The sequence below is a fragment of the Cervus elaphus genome, chromosome 26 (assembly GCF_910594005.1).
Source record: "Cervus elaphus chromosome 26, mCerEla1.1, whole genome shotgun sequence".
NCBI classification, from domain to species: domain Eukaryota; kingdom Metazoa; phylum Chordata; class Mammalia; order Artiodactyla; family Cervidae; genus Cervus; species Cervus elaphus.
In genome coordinates this window covers 35956065-35975947 of record NC_057840.1, presented here as the reverse complement: position 1 = coordinate 35975947, position 19883 = coordinate 35956065, and the positions used below count along the sequence as shown (strand labels likewise).

Below are 19883 nucleotides of genomic sequence, written 5' to 3'. Positions count from 1 at the left end.
GAAGGTTATACGTGAAGTGTTTTCAAAATTGTATCACAGAATAAATATATTCTAAGCATTCATAGGAATCATTTTCTAGTAAGAAGATATGTATATACATATTTGTCAATAGGGCTTCCCAGGTGGCACAGTGGTACAGAACCTGCCTGCTAATGCAGGAGATATGGGTTCAATCCCTGGGTCGGGAAGATCCCCTGGAGAAGGAAATGGCAACCCACTCTAGTACTCTTGCCTGGAAAATTCCATGAGGAGCCTGGAGGGTTACAGTCCATGGGGTTGTGACTTAGGGACTTAGGGACTAAACAAAATAATTGTCTCACTTAAGGATCTCTCAGATTGAACTTTCCGCTCCTACGCGGTGTCATTTCAGAAGTGGCATGAAGAAATCACCGCATACAGAGATGAAGTGGAGGAAGTGGGAGCCAGAGCCCAGGAGATCCTGGACGAGAGTCACGTGAGCAGCCGAATGGGCTGCCAGGCCACGCAGCTGACGTCCAGATACCAAGCGCTGCTCCTCCAAGTGCTGGTGAGCGGGCCACCCTGGCTCAGTGTAGGCCAGCAGACTTCACAAGCCAGACGTTCTTCCTTTCACTAACTTCCAGTGAAGGCACGTGTTGATCAAGAGAGGCACAGATACAGGTCTTTAATTCACTTATTCCATGTTGTCTCTTCTTTCAAAGGAACAAATAAAATTCCTGGAAGAAGAGATCCAGAGTTTGGAGGAATCAGAGTTATCCTTAAGTTCCTATTCTGATTGGTACAGCTCTACTCATAAAAACTTCAAGAATGTGGCTGCCAAAATTGATAAAGCAGATAAAGCGATGATGGGGAAAAAAATGAAGACGCTGGAGGTAGGCACGAAAATATCAAACTTGTCTGCCTACTGTTCGTTCTTCTTTCACTAAGATGTTCCCATCTCCTGCGTAGAACTGGGAGCATGTATGTTCATCCCTGCCCAGTCTGGTTGGTGACCCCTGGTTCCTCATTTCATTCTAAATTCCAAGTTAAGATCGCTTTAAGCCAAAGATTGCCTTCCATTTACCTACGATGTGATGTCATCCCAATGACGTACACATGACTGTGCACAAAATTCTTAACTAAATTCCAGTTTGACACTAAATATTGGAAAAAAAAAATCTAGAACTCATGACACCGCGCATTAGTCGTGTTTTAACTCAGATCTCTAGGAGCTCTGTTAGGGATGAGAAAAGCATCAAGTTCTTCTGTTAAGTCTCTGATTTGGAAATGATGTGCTGATCAAGACTTTAACAAGACCTATATTGAAGTAAAGAGGCTTCTGTTTGCTGGTGGGCCAAATCTGATTATAAACTTCAAATCTGATTATAACCTTCCATCCTGATTGTTGGTGGGCCAAATCTGATTATAAACTTCAAAAACATATGGTAAGGGGAAATTGGTGAACTCCAGAATGGGACTAGCAAGGCTTTTCTTTAAAGGGAAGGACATAATGCCAACCAGTTTGAATTTGTTTATTTGTTTGTCTGTTTGTGTTACATTTCTTCCTGTTCTTTCTCAGGGTTTGCTAAAAGACATGGAGAAAGGCCAGAGTTTGCTCAAATCAGCCCGAGAGAAAGGAGAGAGGGCTCTTAAGTACTTGGAAGATGGTGAGGCAGAGACGTTAAGAAAAGAGATCCACGACCACGTGGAGCGGTTGAAGGAACTGACCAGCACTGTGCGGAAGGAGCGCACGACCCTGGAGAAAGGCCTTCATTTGACGAAGGAATTCTCGGATAAATACAAAGCCCTAACTCAGTGGCTAGCAGAATACCGAGATAGCCTACATGGTCCTGAAGAGCCCAAAATGGAGTTGTATGAGAAAAAAGCTCAGTTATCCAGATACAAGGTAGTGTTGTTACTGACAGATGCATGGGGAGGTCATGTAGGACTGAACTGGAGGGATGTGATTTCTGGTGTGTGTGACCCTTAGTGGGTGCTGGGAGAAGACAGGGCCTCAGCATGCCTGTTCTACTGGTAGGGGGCATGCAGATTTATAAGGACCCTGCCTGCCAATGCAGGAGACATAAAGACACGCGTTCAATCCCTGGGTCGGGAAGATCCCCTGGAGAAGGGCATGACAACCCACTCCAGGGTTCTCGCCTGGAGAATCCCCTGGACAGAGGAGCCTGACAGGCCACAGTCCATAGGGTCGCAAAGAGTTGGACACTACTGAAGCAACTAAGCACATACTCTACACCAGACTTATTTTTCCATTCAGGTACTATGTTTGTCTGATATTCAAAGGTTGTATCAGTGGACGGAGATCTATTCTGACAGTGTGATCCAGGTACATGGATCCTTAAGATAAGCTTTCCTGGCATCAGGATCTCACACCTATAGATTTTCTCTGTTTCATCTAGAGTCTCTCCTTCATCTTTTGGTACAGAAAGCCTATAAGCAGATCTATGGTAAATTCCAAATGAGACTTCATACTCCTAAGAAAATAAATTCTAATTAACCAACTATAGGTAAAACATTTTAGAGATTAATTTTTGAAAGAATAAATGGTGATATAGATATTGCTATACATGCTATAGATACAAATATTTCACCTGCTCAAATTTGTGAAACAGTTATTAAAGCTGATACATGGAATAGTCTGCTTTCAAAATTTGACCCAAATTATTTAGTGATAGTCTTTAAGAATTACAGTGTGATGTCTTACCTCAAAGCTTTTCCTGGTGGAAGCTATTTCCTCCTCCTCCAGCCAATATGTCTATTCCTGTCCTTGGTTTTTCTGCCAGGCCTGACAGTGTGTCTTTGAAAGTGTAATATAAGAATCACAACTGCTTCTCCTTTTTTTCTTCTCCCTGAGTTCTTGATATATTTAAATAGCACTTTAAGGCTGTCACAGCAACGTTGCAACTGGAATTTGTCTCCCAAACTTCACATCCAACTCAAGGGGCAATTGACTTCACGATTCAAAATCAAAAGATAACACCTCTCTCCCTTCATATAGCATGAAGATTTATTTCTCTGCTGAAAGGAATGAGGTGGAAGCCAGCAATATTCATTATGTTGAATTCAGCCAAATACAATTCTTCTCTATACTTCTCTCTGCATGTGTGAGGGCTCTTTGATGTGTTACTTTTACTCTGTACTGAAAGTCAAAAAAGTCATAAAAGTCATTTTCTCTTTATTGTTTTACAAGTATTGATTTATAAAATATATATCAGATCTTTGTTTGAGACAGATCATCTTATATATGGCAGTGCATGTCTGTATTCTCCTTGATCACATGAATGAGCTGGCTCTTGTTTTTTTCTTTGCAATTCAAGTCTCTTCAACAAACAGTGCTGTCCCATGAACCATCAGTAAAATCAGTGAGAGAGAAAGGCGAAGCCCTCTTGGAGCTGGTGCAAGATGTTACTTTAAAGGACAAAATCGATCAGCTTCAAAGCGATTACCAGGATCTCTGCAGGGCAGCAAAGGTATGGAGAGATCAGAATTAAAATAAAACTGTGGTGTTTGCCGCAAAGGGCGTCTTGACTCCATTTTATCTGTCAGAAAATTTAGGACTATGGCTCAGATGGTAAAGCGTCTGCCTACAATGCGGGAGACCCGGGTTCAATCCCTGGGTGGGGAAGATCCTCTGGAGAAGGAAATGGCAACCCACTCCAGTACTCTTGCCTGGAAAATTCCATGGGAGGAGCCTGGTAAGCTACAGTCCATGGGGTCGCAAAAGAGTCGGACACGACTGAGTGACTTAACTGACTTTATGGGTCAGTATTTTTCCTTTTCATTCAGGTGGACCTTTTTAAATGGAGTAGCAACTCTGTGTGTGTGTGTTTTCCATCCCTAGTAACTTTCTGATGAGTGTTAAGTCTACCTACTCTCTGAGTTGCCCTGGGATTTTAAAAATGTTAAATGTTTGAGTAGGTTTTTGGCTGGAAAGTCACTTCTAACGGGCACCTGGCTTCACAGGAGCATGTCTGCAGTCTCGAGGCGAAAGTCAGAGATCACGAAGATTACAACAGTGAGCTCCAGGAAGTGGAGAAGTGGCTGCTGCAGATGTCGGGGAGGCTGGTGGCGCCCGACCTCGTGGAGACAGGCAGCCTTGAGACGATCACCCAGCAGCTGGCCCGCCACAAGGTGAGCCTGGCCTCTCAGGAGCGGAGGAGCACATGGCGGCTCGGCCAGGGTGGCGTGTGTGTGTTGGGGGCGGGGGAATCTCTGGATCATAATGACTGTACCGACAGACTCAGGTCTGAGTCCCAAGAATGCCCGATAGTTGAGAACAGTTCAATTTAATATTTAAGTGACTCGGCAACAGCTGAATCCTGGTATTCAACTTCTGAACGCATTGTAGCATATTTCCCAGCTAATAGTTTTATTTTTTAATTGCAGAATATAATCTATATGGAGTAATTTATCAGAGAAATTATCTTTACTTTAGAAAAGTACAGCCAAAGATAGGATACGGACATAGTGGTCAGAGAGTCTAAATTCTAGCTAAAGTCTCTTCTTGCTAATTGGGGGACTTAGCCTCTCTGGGCCTCCTTTTTCTCCTCTGTAAAGGATGATAATGACATCAGTCCCATTACATAGCCACTGTGCTCATCAGAGAAGATAATATATCTGAAAGTCTTTTGTAGACCACAAAGTACAGTACCGATATGCGATGTTCATATCTTTATTAATATGTATTTTTTAGTAATCATGTGTGCCAAATGACAGATATCATATGTTCACAACTTTATGAGGCTATTTTGGTAAGCTTAATGGGAAACTGAATTTTGGTTGTAATCTGGTCAACATCTACTACTGTGTCTTAGAAAAACCAGTTAACCATTCTAGGTTTCGAGATCTGTAGGAGAAAATTTTGTTTAGCAAATGTGAACAGAAAATTAATGACATGGTATAGTCTATTTGGCACTGAGTAAACAGCCTCAGTAACCTCGTGATGGGTGGTTCATTCCAGCTTGAAGAAAAATGCTTCCTTTCAATATGGCATGTATAATAACTGTTAACCCAGCACCATTGGGAAAAAAAGTGGTGAACCTCCACTGCTGGAGGACCATGTGTTAGCCTAGGAAACTTTGTAATGTGTCACTTGTCACTAGCATTGTATTGCAGTAAGGAAGTTAGAACCTGATTTGAAAAAGTTGGGTCCCCCTCTCTAAATGACCTCTGAGAAAGCTCAGTAGAGAACAGTCAGGCATAGTGTGTGAGCTGGAGTCAGGCAGAGACCGGTCCAAAGCCAGGGCTCTGCCGTTTACTACTTCTGTGACCTTGAACACGTTTTATAATCTCTCTATGCTTAAACAATAATAATAATAATAAATATTTATCAGGGCTCATATGCAGTCCCTGGGCTGTAGGTGCTTAATAAATGTTAAGTGGTAAATGTTATTTTTATTTTTATCAACATAAATATTAGATGTAAGTTAGATCTTACACAGTTTAGACATTAAGCTATTACATAAATCAGGTATATTATTAGATAAATTAGACATTAGTTAATTAAATTAAATTGTAATTAGGCTATTTTAGATATAAATTAGGGCTTCCTTGGTGACTCAGACAGTAAAGAATCTTCCTGCAATGCTGAAGAACTGGTTTTAATTCCTGGGTTGGGGAAAGCCCCTGGAGGAGGGCATAGCAGCCCACTCTAGTATTCTTGCCTGGAAAATCCCCATGGACAGGGGAGCCCAGTGGGCTGCAGTCCATGGGGTCGCAAAGAGTGAGACATGAGCGAGCTACTAAGCACAGCACAGAGATATAATTTATACCAGAATTGCAATTTTTAGAGTTGAAAAATGTATGGATGTCTGTTTCACTGGTAATATTACCATGGAGCAGATCTCTAACTGAGGTCAGTCTTATGAATTCACTCTTAAAGGTTATCTCATCATTCTGTATAACTTAATCCATTAAACTCCTTAAATCTTCTCATTGGAGAATCTCTGAAAGTATACATTTTTTATTTCATGTGTTGATAGGAAGACACCAAGACATTTATTTCATTGTGTTGATACCAAGACAAATTGCAAAACCCTTTTAAAAGCATATTAAACAGTGAAATGATTGATCTTAAACTTTCTGTTTGGTGAATAGAATATTTAAAGACTAAAAATGGAATAATGAGAACTGCATATTTGTTTCATCTTTGAAGGCAATGATGGAAGAAATTGCTGGTTTTGAAGACCGTTTGAATGACCTTAAAACCAAAGGGGACAATTTGATCAGCCAATGTGCAGATCACCTTCAAGCGAAACTTAAACAAAATGTACACGCTCACCTGCAGGGCACAAGGGACAGTTACTCAGCCATCTGCAGTACCGCCCAGAGGGTGAGTGCCGCTGGAACGTTCCAGAATGATGAGGAATTAAGGAGAAAGGCTGCACAGGCTGGAGGTTTTTCAAAATAGTTTTTATGCTTCACCCTTTGGATAGATTTCCCAGTCCATGTGTACACAGAAATAACATGTTATATATTTGATTAATGTGATGAAGTGGTGAATTTCAGACATTTGGTTTCACTCAATACCTTTATTCCATGAATTGATTATGAAAAAAAATTTAATTTTGTTTGTTTTTATTCATACACCATCAATACTTCTAATTTGCCATTTATTCTATAACACCAAAATAAGTTTATTCTGTAAATCTCACAGTACTTTTTTTGCTTTTAACCCTCTGTAACCAGGTTCTACTCTAATTCAGTATTTCTGTGTATTCATATAGAAATTGAGAAAAGACATAAGCACCAATTTCAAAGTATGCTTCAGTGGGTATTCTTCCAATAAAATGGAATCATTAATGTTATAGATATAAGTCTAAGATAAATAAGAATTGCTTTTTTAAACAGCAATTAGGTAAAATTAGTGGATTACTTTTTATTCTAGAATTTATAAATGACACTGAGAAGAGTGCATGTATTTTTCTTGCTGGGCTATTGAGTCAAGAACTGGAAAAATATAAGTGACACAGGGAAGATTATTTGTGTTCTTTCATTATGATAATTAAAAAATGCTGGCTATTAGCTGATTCCTAAACTTGGAAAATTCACTTTCAAACTATTTATTTAAAAAAAGGATAAAGGAATCTAACAAATAGCTACAGGAGATGATGAAGGGGAAAAGGAGAATGAGACAAGAAAAATGCAGCATGAAACTTTCTGGTCAGCTTATTCATTCACTCACTCAACAGAAATATACTGAACACCATCTTTGTAGCGGACTTTTTCTGTGCAGTTACTGCTTCTGTTGTCTCAATAACCAAAGAAAAGTCAGTCTAACCTCATATTCTTTTTATTCTTTTTTTTATGAGTAATTTGCTCAAAAAACCATCATAGGTATATTTACCTTGGTTTCAAGGAAACATGTAATAGTTTCTCAATAAGTCTTTATGGATAAAATGAAAATTGTTTGGCTGGTTGAGGAACTATTAATTGAAATGACATATTAGAAAATGTTGGAAAAAAAAGAAAATGTTGGATTTTTCTGGATATATAATTTTGGATTACTCTGGATTATTGTTGTCCTGGAATATTGCTTCTGAATGAAATGAGGGCATCAAACTCTTCCCTCCCCTGTGTTATAATTTAGTTCCAATTTACCTTACCCCTAAAGAAGAAGCATTTCAGCTGAGAGACATTGGTTATCTTTTCATAAACTGGCAGTTTATTGCTACTTTTAGTTTCTCATTTAAACAAACAGGGCAATTTTAAAACCTATGGGACACTGTAAAAGCAGTGCTAAGGGGAAGGTTCATAGCATTACAGGCTTACATCAAGAAACAAGAAAAAAACCAAATAAATAACCTAACTCTACACCTAAAGCAATTAGAGAAGGAAGAAATGAAGAACCCCAGAGTTAGCAGAAGGAAAGAAATCTTAAAAATCAGGGCAGAAATAAATGCAAAAGAAACTAAAGAGACCATAGCAAAAATCAACAAAGCTAAAAGCTGGTTTTTTGAAAAAATAAACAAAATTGACAAACCATTAGCAAGACTCATTAAGAAGCAAAGAGAGAAAAACCAAATTAACAAAATTAGAAATGAAAATGGAGAGATCACAACAGACAACTCTGAAATACAAAGGATCATAAGAGACTACTACCAGCAGCTCTATGCCAATAAAATGGACAACTTGGATGAAATGGACAAATTCTTAGAAAAGTATAACTTTCCAAAACTGAACCAGGAAGAAATAGAAGATCTTAACAGACCCATCACAAGCAAGGAAATCGAAACTGTCATCAAAAATCTTCCAGCAAACAAAAGCCCAGGACCAGATGGCTTCACAGCTGAATTCTACCAAAAATTTAGAGAAGAGCTAACACCTATCTTACTCAAACTCTTCCAGAAAATTGCAGATGAAGGTAAGCTTCCAAACTCATTCTATGAGGCCACCATCACCCTAATTCCAAAATCAGACAAAGATGCCACAAAAAAAGAAAACTACAGGCCAATATCACTGATGAACATAGATGCAAAAATCCTTAACAAAATTCTAGCAAACAGAATCCAACAACATATTAAAAAAATCATACACCATGACCAAGTGGGCTTTATCCCAGGAATGCAAGGATTCTTTAATATCTGCAAATCAATCAATGTAATACACCACATTAACAAATTGAAAGATAAAAATCATATGATTATCTCAATAGATGCAGAGAAAGCCTTTGACAAAATTCAACACTCATTTATGATTAAAACTCTCCAAAAAGCAGGAATAGAAGGAACATACCTCAACATAATAAAAGCTATATATGACAAACCCACAGCAAGCATCACCCTCAATGGTGAAAAATTGAAGGCATTTCCCCTGAAATCAGGAACAAGACAAGGGTGCCCACTCTCACCACTACTATTCAACATAGTGTTGGAAGTTCTGGCCACAGCAATCAGAGCAGAAAAAGAAGTAAAAGGAATCCAGATAGGAAAAGAAGAAGTAAAACTCTCACTGTTTGCAGATGACATGATCCTCTATATAGAAAACCCTAAAGACTCTACCAGAAAATTACTACAGCTAATCAATGAATATAGTAAAGTTGCAGGATATAAAATTAACACACATGCATTCCTATATACTAACAATGAAAAAGCAGAAAGAGAAATTAAGGAAACAATACCATTCACCATTGCAACAAAAAGAATAAAATACTTAGGAGTATATCTACCTAAAGAAACAAAGGACCTATACATAGAAAACTATAAAACACTGATGAAAGAAATCAAAGAGGACACAAACAGATGGAGAAACATACCGTGTTCATGGATTGGAAGAATCAATATTGTCAAAATGGCTATTCTACCCAAAGCAATCTATAGATTCAATGCAATCCCTATCAAGCTACCAACGGTATTTTTCACAGAACTAGACCAAAGAATTTCACAATTTGTATGGAAATACAAAAAACCTTGAATAGCCAAAATAATCTTGAGAAAGAAGAATGGAACTGGAGGAATCAACCTGCCTGACTTCAGACTCTACTACAAAGCCACAGTCATCAAGACAGTATGGTACTGGCACAAAGACAGAAATATAGATCAATGGAACAGAATAGAAAGCCCAGAGATAAATCCACGAACCTATGGACACCTTATCTTTGACAAAGGAGGCAAGGATATACAATGGAAAAAAGACAACCTCTTTAACAAGTGGTGCTGGGAAAACTGGTCAACCACTTGTAAAAGAATGAAACTAGAACACTTTCTAACACCATACACAAAAATAAACTCAAAATGGATTAAAGATCTAAATGTAAGACCAGAAACTATAAAACTCCTAGAGGAGAACATAGGCAAAACACTCTCTGACATGAATCACAGCAAGATCCTCTATGACCCACCTCCCAGAATATTGGAAATAAAAGCAAAACTAAACAAATGAGACCTAATGAAACTTAAAAGCTTTTGCACTACAAAGGAAACTATAAGTAAAGACAGCCCTCAGATTGGGAGAAAATAATAGCAAATGAAGAAACAGACAAAGGATTAATCTCAAAAATATACAAGCAACTCCTGCAGCTCAATTCCAGAAAAATAAATGACCCAATCAAAAAATGGGCCAAAGAACTAAACAGACCTTTCTCCAAAGAAGACATACAGATGGCTAACAAACACATGAAAAGATGCTCAACATCACTCATTATTAGAGAAATGCAAATCAAAACCACAATGAGGTACCATTACACGCCAGTCAGGATGGCTGCTATCCAAAAGTCTACAAGCAATAAATGCTGGAGAGGGTGTGGAGAAAAGGGAACCCTCTTACACTGTTGGTGGGAATGCAAACTAGTACAGCCGCTATGGAAAACAGTGTGGAGATTTCTTAAAAAACTGGAAATAGAACTGCCATATGACCCAGCAATACCACTTCTGGGCATACACACTGAGGAAACCAGATCTGAAAGAGACACGTGCACCCCAATGTTCATCGCAGCACTGTTTATAATAGCCAGGACATGGAAGCAACCTAGATGCCCATCAGCAGATGAATGGATAAGGAAGCTGTGGTACATATACACCATGGAATATTACTCAGCCATTAAAAAGAATTCATTTGAACCAGTCCTAATGAGATGGATGAAACTGGAGCCCATTATACAGAGTGAAGTAAGCCAGAAAGATAAAGAACATTACAGCATACTAACACATATATATGGAATTTAGAAAGGTGATAACGATAACCCTATATGCAAAACAGAAAAAGAGTCACAGAAATACAGAACAGACTTTTGAACTTTGTGGGAGAATGTGAGGGTGGGATATTTCAAAAGAACAGCATGTATACTATCTATGGTGAAACAGATCACCAGCCCAGGTGGGATGCATGAGACAAGTGCTCCGGCCTGGTGCACTGGGAAGACCCAGAGGAATCGGGTGGAGAGGGAGGTGGGAGGGGGGATCGGGATTGGGAATACATGTAAATCCATGGCTGATTCATATCAATGTATGACAAAACCCACTGGAAAAAAAATAATAATAATAAAAAAAATAAAAAAAAAATAAAAAAGAACAAAAAAAAAAAAAACAAAAACAAACAGGGCAATTTTATACAATCGGGAGAAGCTGAAAAAGCTTTTGGTTTAGGTTTGACCAATTTACTTCAAAGATTCTATACATTCTAGCACATTTATACTGTTATATTAACCCTTCCCACCTTCTCTTTCCATAATCAGGATATTAGTGTTGTAATGCATGGGTTGAGAAGTTAGAAACTGGGGCATGGCCCACATGCTTTGCAACGTTTTGGAACATATGCAGGCTCCATCAGTGTGTGTCTGATGTCAGGGAGCATGGCGAAGGGGGATCCATTTATGGTGGATTTGTTTCATTTGCTTCTGTGATATCTACAGCGATATAAAACAGCTCTCACAACTGCTGCATGATTATTCTGTCTCAGGTGTACCAGAGTTTGGAACACGAACTTCAGAAGCACGTTAGTCGACAAGACACCCTTCAGCAGTGCCAGGCCTGGCTTTCTGCGGTTCAGCCGGATTTAAAGCCAGGCGCGAATCCCCCTCTTAGCAGGGCAGAAGCTGTCAAGCAGGTATTTTGTGATTCCTGAAAGTTTATATTACACTGTGATTCATTCATTTGATGGAAACATGTTAAGTACTTGTTATGTGCAAATTGTGCTGAATATCAAAATATAAATAAGGTCTGAGCTTGATCCTATTCAAATTCACATTCTAGCCAGGAAGATGAACACACAACTAAAGATCAATCTGGTAGAATAAATAAAGCATGGGCACTGTGGCCAAAAGATTGCTTTTAGTACCTACTCAATAGGGTCACCATGGATAAACCAAACCATTGAATTTCTCTGTGCCTTAATGTCCTAAGTGATTGGACATTACATTGGACTGACCGTTATGAAGAAATTCAAATGCCATGCCATAATGTACCCGATTTGCTAACAGAAAAGCAAAATTAGCCTCTTCCACCTTTTTTGGTACAGAACAAGTTGCTTGTTAAATAATTATTGAATGAATGCTGAATGAAATATTGTCATGTAACGGATTCTGTGGCATATTAATTTAACATCTACATGCTTAAAATGTTGCTGCTGAGATTTCATCAGAATATTTGAGATATGTTTTTAAAACTTTTGAGCTAAACAACTTTTCTATGTGGTTCAAAGAAAATATTCCAAAGGAATTTAATTGTAAAGGTTATTGCTGCCAGATATAAGATAATAGTAAAAATTCAATTTTTTACCTCAAGCTAGGATTAAAATAATATGCTTGTTCATTTAGTCTACTAAGAGAATGTGTTCAGTTTATATGCCCCCCAAAGTATGCCTTTTGGCTTAAATGATTTACATTATTTAAGTCATGAAATGATTCACAGAAGTGCACCTATTATACCTTATAAAGAATAGAATCTGGACAAATCAAACATGACTTTCCTCGAATCAAGAAATGAATTAAAGATTGTCTGCATTCTGCTTTTTCATTAGATTGTCAGTTACTTAGGCCATTTATTGTCTTATGGCTATTTGTTTCCACTGTAGTTAATTCAGAACAATCCAGACCAAAACTTGATATTTCTCCTTTGTTCCCAAAAGTAGAATTAAAAGAGAGGGGGAAAAATAACATTAATCCAATGACCCTTTACTAGAACAAGAAGTTTCTATGTCTCCCCGCATTAGCCATGGTTTCAGGAAGACGCTGATCCTTCTAGTCGCCCAGATTCAATGACTGTATAGTTTGGTTTTTGCTTCCTGCCCTTACTGCACTGTATCTCAAAATAGACTGCCCTCTTCAGAAAACAGCCAGAGAAGAGAATGAGAAGTATTGAAAACACCAAATCAACTGCTTTGATGGTCTGCAGTTGACTTTGGTCATAGTCCCAGGATCCACTGTGTATCCCCCGGGGCCTCCCACATGAAAAACACTCAATATATATGTAATGATAACACAGTCCCCACTACCACTAGTCAATGACAGACTGATCTGATTCCATAAGAATGTCATTTGTTTTTATGAGGCATGACATGTGAACTTGAAGGAATAAGAAAAAGTCCTATCGGATTTGGCTTTCCAGTCAGCTCAAATGGTAAAGAATCTTCCTGCAATGCAAGAGACCTGGGTTCGATCCCTGGGTTGGGAAGATCCCCTGTAGAAGGGAATGGCAACCCACTCCAGTAGTCTTGCCTGGAGAAATCCATGGACAGAGGAGCCTGGCGGGCTACAGTCCATGAGGTCACAAAGAGTCAGACACGATGGAGCTACTAACATTTTCACTATCAGATTTGCCCTTGAAGTTGGTTTTAGCAAAAATCTAAAACTGTTTGTCATTTACAATCAACAAGTTTCTCCCAATATTTTTGGAATCAGGCCAACTCTAAATTTTAAAATAAGTCACTATTCTTTCTAAAGTAAATACATTTATAAAATAAAAATTCTAATATCTTATTCTCTTCTTATTCCCAAAAGCCGTTTAGGACAGATAATGTTCTCTGAGGCACAGGTACATGGCGGGGTGATTTGAGTTAGAGGCTAATGATGCTAATGGGAAGTGAAATACCAGTCAGTTTGTATAATGAATAAGACTTTAGGTACTGTTTTTAACTTAATGGGAAATCGATCTGTACTTATTACATCTGCATGAGAATGATGTGTCTGGGCAATCCACACAGAGAAAAAGATACTGAAGTAAAGATCAAAAAGTTAGGCTGCCTTATTGACTATGATTTTGGAAAATCACATAATATTTCTGTTTGTCAGCTTTATCCTGTACAACTTGCAGTCTATACCTTCTTCCCCATTTATCACAAAGATGTCGTAAGAACCACTTTTCACCACTTCTGCTATCCACCACCTTCCATCAGACCATCATCAATTTTCATCTGACTCCTGAAGTAGCCTAAAAACTGGTCACCTACTTCCACTGTTCCTGTCACCCCTTTTTTAAAACCTATATTGGGTCATTTATCCCAATACCTTCCAATCACATGCGTGCACGCATGCATGTTCAATTGCTTCGACTGTGTCCAGCTCTTTAAGACCCCGTGGACTGTAATCCGCCAGGCTCCTCTGTCCATGGGATTCTCCAGGCAAGAATACTGGAGTAGGTTGCCTCGCCCTCCTCCAGGGGATCTTCCTGACCCAGGAAAGGTTACAAATGTAAAATTTGAACTGGCATCTCCTGCATTGGCAAGCAGATTCTTTACCCACTGAGCCACCTGGGAAGCCCACCTTTCAATCACACTTAGAATAAATTCCAAATTTCTGACTACAGTCAATGGATACTCTGGTTGAATAATTTGTTTTCCAAAACTGAATATTTGCTAATAAGGAGGCCACCTTTCATAATTGCAGTTGACGTTAGACTGGTGGTTCTCAACCAAAAAGGAGAGATGATTTTGTTGCCCAGGGGAAATTTGAAACAGTCTTCGAAACAGTCTCTGAAGACAATTTTGGTTGTCACAACTATGACTGGTGGGGATGTTCCTGGTATCAGTCAGGGATGCTGTTGAACATCTTGCCATGCGCAGGACACTCCCACGGCAAAGAATGGTTTGTCTTCAAATGTCAATAGTGCCACAGTTGAGAAGGCCTAAAAATATACACTCTGCAAATTGGGAGGTATGGTCAGTGTCCCCATGAGGTCCTCCAAGCTTTGGCCCTTGCTCACCTTTTAGACTCTGCTCCTACCTAGCTCCCTCTGCTTTGGCCTGAAGCTTTGCACTTGCTATCCCCTGTCACACCGGACTGCCTGGAATGCCCTTACCCCATGGCGTGACTTGCTCCCTCTACAACTCAAGGCTCTTTCTCAGAGAGGTCTTGGGGGTACGTTCATCCCAAAGTAACAGTGCTTCTTCATTATATTAATACTCCCCTACGCTTACCTTGCTCCGTGGTGTTTATCACTACCAAACATTGCATTGCATATTTGTTTCTGTGTTTATGTATTATCTGTCTTTCTCATGGAAGTTCCACTGAAGCAACAGTTTTGTTTTGGGGACTGCTGCATTCCCAGTATCTAAAACAGAGCCCGCAGGGCCTCTGAACAGCTTCAAAGAAACACATTTCTCTGTGCTTCTGTGTGTAAATCAAGGATTCACCTGGAGATGCCTTTCTTGGGCTTATGGAAAGGGAAGACACTATGTGAATTTTCTGCAGAGAAAAAGAGCCCAGCCGTGTGCATTTTTACCAAACTCCATTGAAGCCTACAAATGCACAATAACCTTTTATGTCTAAAGAATATGCAAAAACATGTTAAGAAACAGGCCAGAGTAGTCTATTGATTCTTTCTCTGAAATTGAAAACAACCTAGAATGTGAACAGAGAATCTGGAACAATTGTGGACGTTTCTTGGGTGTTCCCCTTTCCCAGAATTTACAGACTAATTAAAATAAGAAATGGCTAGTGGACAAATGGCTCGCTGCCATTGTGCTTTGAAAGATTTCTTTTGAATACTTAATACATGTCATTTATAACAATGGTATGATAAAAACACTGAGTATAGCAAGATTATTTTTGAAATGTCAACAAAATACTGCAAATGTACAAATATTTGCTATCTAAATATAGCATCCCTCTCTTGCACTCTAACAATTTTTTTTTTTTTTTGAGGTCAAACACTTCAGAGCTTTGCAAGAACAAGCAAGGACCTACCTAGATCTTCTCTGCTCCATGTGTGACCTGTCAAACTCTTCAGTGAAAACTACTGCAAAAGATATCCAACAAACAGAACAAATGGTAAAAAAAGTTTTTAAAAAAGTGATATTGGATATGTCTGTTTGATCATATTCTCTTGCTTGCATGTTGCTGCTGCTGCTGTTAAGTTACATGTGAAAAAAAAATTCTCCTTGGATTATTCTTGCTATAATGCTCCTTCAGGCATTATGATAAGTATGTATTGAATTTCAGCTGAGTCACAGAAAAGTAGGCACACTCTGTTACTGACGCCTCTGAAATGGAACTGAAATACTTAGTCCCATTGAACTGCTGAACATTTGTGCCTCTTTCCTTTTCTCTTTTCTCTTCAATTAGCGTTCTTCTTCTTTTCCTATATTTTTCTGATCATTTTTGTTGTTGTTCTTTTCCATCATTTTCTTTAGGTCATACTTATGTATGAATGTATGAATGTATGAAAGGGACTTACTATGAAAGGGTCCTATAAAGTGCGTATGAAAGGGTCATACTTAATGTGAAAGGGACTCCTGACCCTTGCATTCTCTTAGGATAGCAAACATCCGCCATGACTCTGCTAATTCATCGGCAGTGGCTGAGGGTGGTGTTGATAAGAATCCTGAAGCTGTGTTTGGGCTTTTTGGGCAGGGTTGTGAGGAATCAGCAATACCTCTGCGCAGCGGATAGGTGGCACCATAGAGGTCATGTGCCTTCTGCTGCTGCCTTAAACTCTGCAATGTGTTCGGATTAAAAAAAAAAAGACCCGGTTTTGGTATTTAATTGATTAAATATTCCAGAAGAGTAAAATGTTCTAAAAGAAAAAAGAAATTAAGATAAATAATTATAATATAAATATTAAAATAACATTTTTTTTTAACTTTTATATTTTACTATATTACCAGAGCAAGTCTGTTTTTAAATCTTTAAAAAAGATGATAGAGCATCTATAATTTTTACAGAAATGGATTATTGAAAAAAGTTCAAAAACCAGTGAAGCAGATCTAAACATATATCCCAAACATTAATAACTCAGTGCTCTATAAGAGGTATCAGCAAATGTGTGATAGAGAACAATATAAGTCTTTTCTAGTTAACCCCAAGACCACATTGTTGAGTCTGTCAAACAGATGTGTCTACTGAAATGCCCCATGTTAAAAAAAAACCATCAGGGCAGCTTCTGACCTAATAAATTGGTAGAACTTCTAAAGCCTCACAGTACTGATTGAAATCATATGGCATAAGTCTTTGACACTTGAAGTCTTTAGAAAACTGAAACATAAAATCTGTTTTTCTTGGAGCAAATAATTTGGGGCGGGGGGGGAATTGATCACTGTGTGTGTGTGTACCCAAGTGTTGGCCTGCATACATGGACAGGCTGATTTACTGAACATAAGTGTTTCTGTCTATTGCTGCTGACTTTTGCCTCTGTGTTTTCTCCAGATCGAACAAAGGCTTGCCCAGGCACAGAACCTAACTCAGGGCTGGGAGGAGATCAAGCACATGAAGGCTGAACTCTGGATTTACCTCCAGGATGCCGATCAGCAGCTGCAGAATATGAAGAGGAGGCACTCAGAACTGGAGCTAAACATCGCACAGAACATGGTATCTCAAGTAAAGGTAGGAATTCACATGTCTCCAGGGGAGACAGAGGCAACCAGCATGGGTATGTGTCGGCCAGTCCTTACACATAGTTAGTTAAAGAACGAGATAGAATCAGAACCACGTTCATTTGGTGCCAGAAGAGTGCAGATCAGAAAGTCAACATTCAGATATTTTCTGGGAGCTCCCGTTGGCTACTTGCATTGAAGGACATTCGCTCTGTAGCTTGTTTATGAACAAAGCAACTGGTTCAGTTGGTTCAGTGGTTCAGCTGGCAGAACCAGAAGGCTGTGTCTCTAAACAAACACAGAGCCTTACTATTTATTAGCTTCTCATCACAGAAATTGCTAAAGCTGTAGGACTGTAAATGTATCAATTTATTAAACATATATTTAGGCACTCCAGTGGTTAGGACTCAGCGCTTTCACCACTGGATCCTGGGTTCAGTCCCTGGTTGGGAAACTAAGATCTTGCAAGCCACAAGGCACAGCCAAAAAGTAAATAATAAATAAATATAATATGTAATATATATATATTTGTTAACATAGTTAGCTTAAATGTAATACAATATTTATATATTTAAAATGCAATAGAAAATTATTAAATTAACCTGATTGGAAGTTGTACCAGATTTTTAACAAACTTTAGGGTTTATATTTTCCCTGTGATAATCAGTCATTTATATTTTCTGCTGGAATGTTGTCTGCATATAGAGAAAGAAAAATAGAGAGGAGATAAATTAGATTTTTTTTTCAAAGCCATGAACCTTAAAATTTTTTAGAAAACTAAGGATACACTTTAAGACAGAATGTTAACTTTTTCTCTTAGTGACTACAATGTTGTTCCACATTTATCAGTTTTTCTTTTTACTTTCCAAAGTAACACAAGAAGATAACCGCAGTTTCCCTCTGACTCTTATATACTTGGAAATTTGTATTCATAAGAAAGCATGATGGCTTTCTCTGTCCCTCAGTATACATTCTTCAGTTACTTAAAGTGTTCAGAGGTGCTGATTCTGTGCTTCAATCTGTATTTATGTGGGGAGCAGGTTATAATATATTGTTTATTTTATTGTTGTTATCCTTTAGGATTTTGTTAAGAAGCTACAGTGCAAACAGGCATCGGTGAACACTATTACAGAGAAGGTGGATGAGTTAACCAAGAAGCAAGAGTCCCCTGAACACAAGGAAATAAGTCATTTAAATGACCAGTGGCTGGATCTGTGCCTTCAGTCCAACAATCTGTGCTTGCAAAGAGAAGAAGATCTCCAGAGAACACGAGATTACCACGACCGTATGAACGTCGTCGAAGGGTTCTTAGAAAAATTTACTACAGAATGGGATAACTTAGCCAGGTAATAGCAGTTCTCTAGTGGGCCACCAAAATGCTAAGCCAGAAATTTCTTAATTTCTGTAAAAATCAAAAATATCTTTCTTACATGTTAAACATCCATTTTCTATCATGGATGCATAAATCAAATTTAAATACTGATAAAACATTATTAAGAGTCTTGTGTGATTGTATGCATACAGAATCATGATTTTCCTCACACAATATTAATTTAAGTAGTGAATAAAAGGAAAATGTTTGAAAACAGTACTGATTCTACCTGTGACATCAGGAATATTTCAGAGCTGTTACACTTTGACTTTAAAGTACATCCCAAGAATATTTCTAGTTTTAATTACCTGTTATGGGACTCTTATCTGTAAATTGAGGACATGAATCCTTCCTGAAACAAGTTCCATAGGTTTCTTGCCAATTCTGTGAAGTAAGACATTCTCTGTAATTCAGTCTAGTTTTTTCTTGTACTTGTGGTATTTGAGAACTTAATGAACAATCTGAACTCAATTAATGTGTATCTTATGGCTTCCCTGATTGCTCAGATGGTCAAGAGTCTGCCTGCAATACAGGAGACCTGGGTTTAATCCCTGGGCCAGGAAGATCCCCTGGAGAAGGAAATGGCTACCCACTCCAGTATTCTTGCCTGGAGAATTCCACAGACAGAGGAGCCTGGAGGGCTACAGTATAGAATCACAGAATCAGACATGACTAAGTGACAAACATATTTGATTTTATAGCAACTGAACCCCTCTTTACTTTTTCTTTGAAAAGGATTCCCTCACCCCCCACATACAGAAAGTCATCATATAGAAATCTTTCTGTAATTCTGATCACTATGATTTATTAAAATCTGTGCTTTTTCTGCCCAGATTTATTAATTTGTGGCAATTAAAACTGAAAATATATTTTAGGTGTAATCCAATTGGTGGACTTTTTGTTTATGTGGATTTCTGTTTTAGAGGAGGTACACTACTTTCTGATGTGTTTACTTTTTCTTGATGCTCAACATTTTACTAGTCTTTGGGATAAATCCAGTGTCAGCAAAAGCCTGTATTTCAGGCTGACAGTAGCACCTGGGTCTGGTTAACCCACAAACACAACAGACTCAATATGTCCATGGCAACCCACTCCAGTATTCTTGCCTGGAGAATCCCTGTGGACAGAGGAACCTGGCAGGCTACAGTCCATAGGGTTGCAAAGTGTCAGACACAGCTGAGTGACTAAGAACAGTACAATATGTCTCAAACAGAAGTTATCATACAGACTCCCAACACGCCTCCTCATACTTCAGAACTAATTGTTTTGTAAGTGAAAAAGACTCTAAGAT

The 19883-nt window shown here is 38.5% G+C and overlaps 1 protein-coding gene across 3 annotated transcripts in view; it reads left to right on the top strand.

The window, feature by feature from the left end:
• SYNE1 (spectrin repeat containing nuclear envelope protein 1) overlaps positions 1-19883 on the top strand; it is a 482339-nt gene that overhangs the window by 260924 nt on the left and 201532 nt on the right. For all 3 annotated transcript variants that reach the window (XM_043888326.1, XM_043888327.1, XM_043888325.1), the window contains 10 exons: positions 371-526; positions 681-851; positions 1538-1864; positions 3297-3449; positions 3943-4110; positions 6134-6310; positions 11374-11520; positions 15554-15679; positions 17054-17230; positions 18301-18566. In XM_043888326.1, the coding sequence (XP_043744261.1) occupies positions 371-526; positions 681-851; positions 1538-1864; positions 3297-3449; positions 3943-4110; positions 6134-6310; positions 11374-11520; positions 15554-15679; positions 17054-17230; positions 18301-18566 (1868 nt within the window). The remainder of the gene's footprint in view (positions 1-370; positions 527-680; positions 852-1537; positions 1865-3296; positions 3450-3942; positions 4111-6133; positions 6311-11373; positions 11521-15553; positions 15680-17053; positions 17231-18300; positions 18567-19883) is intronic.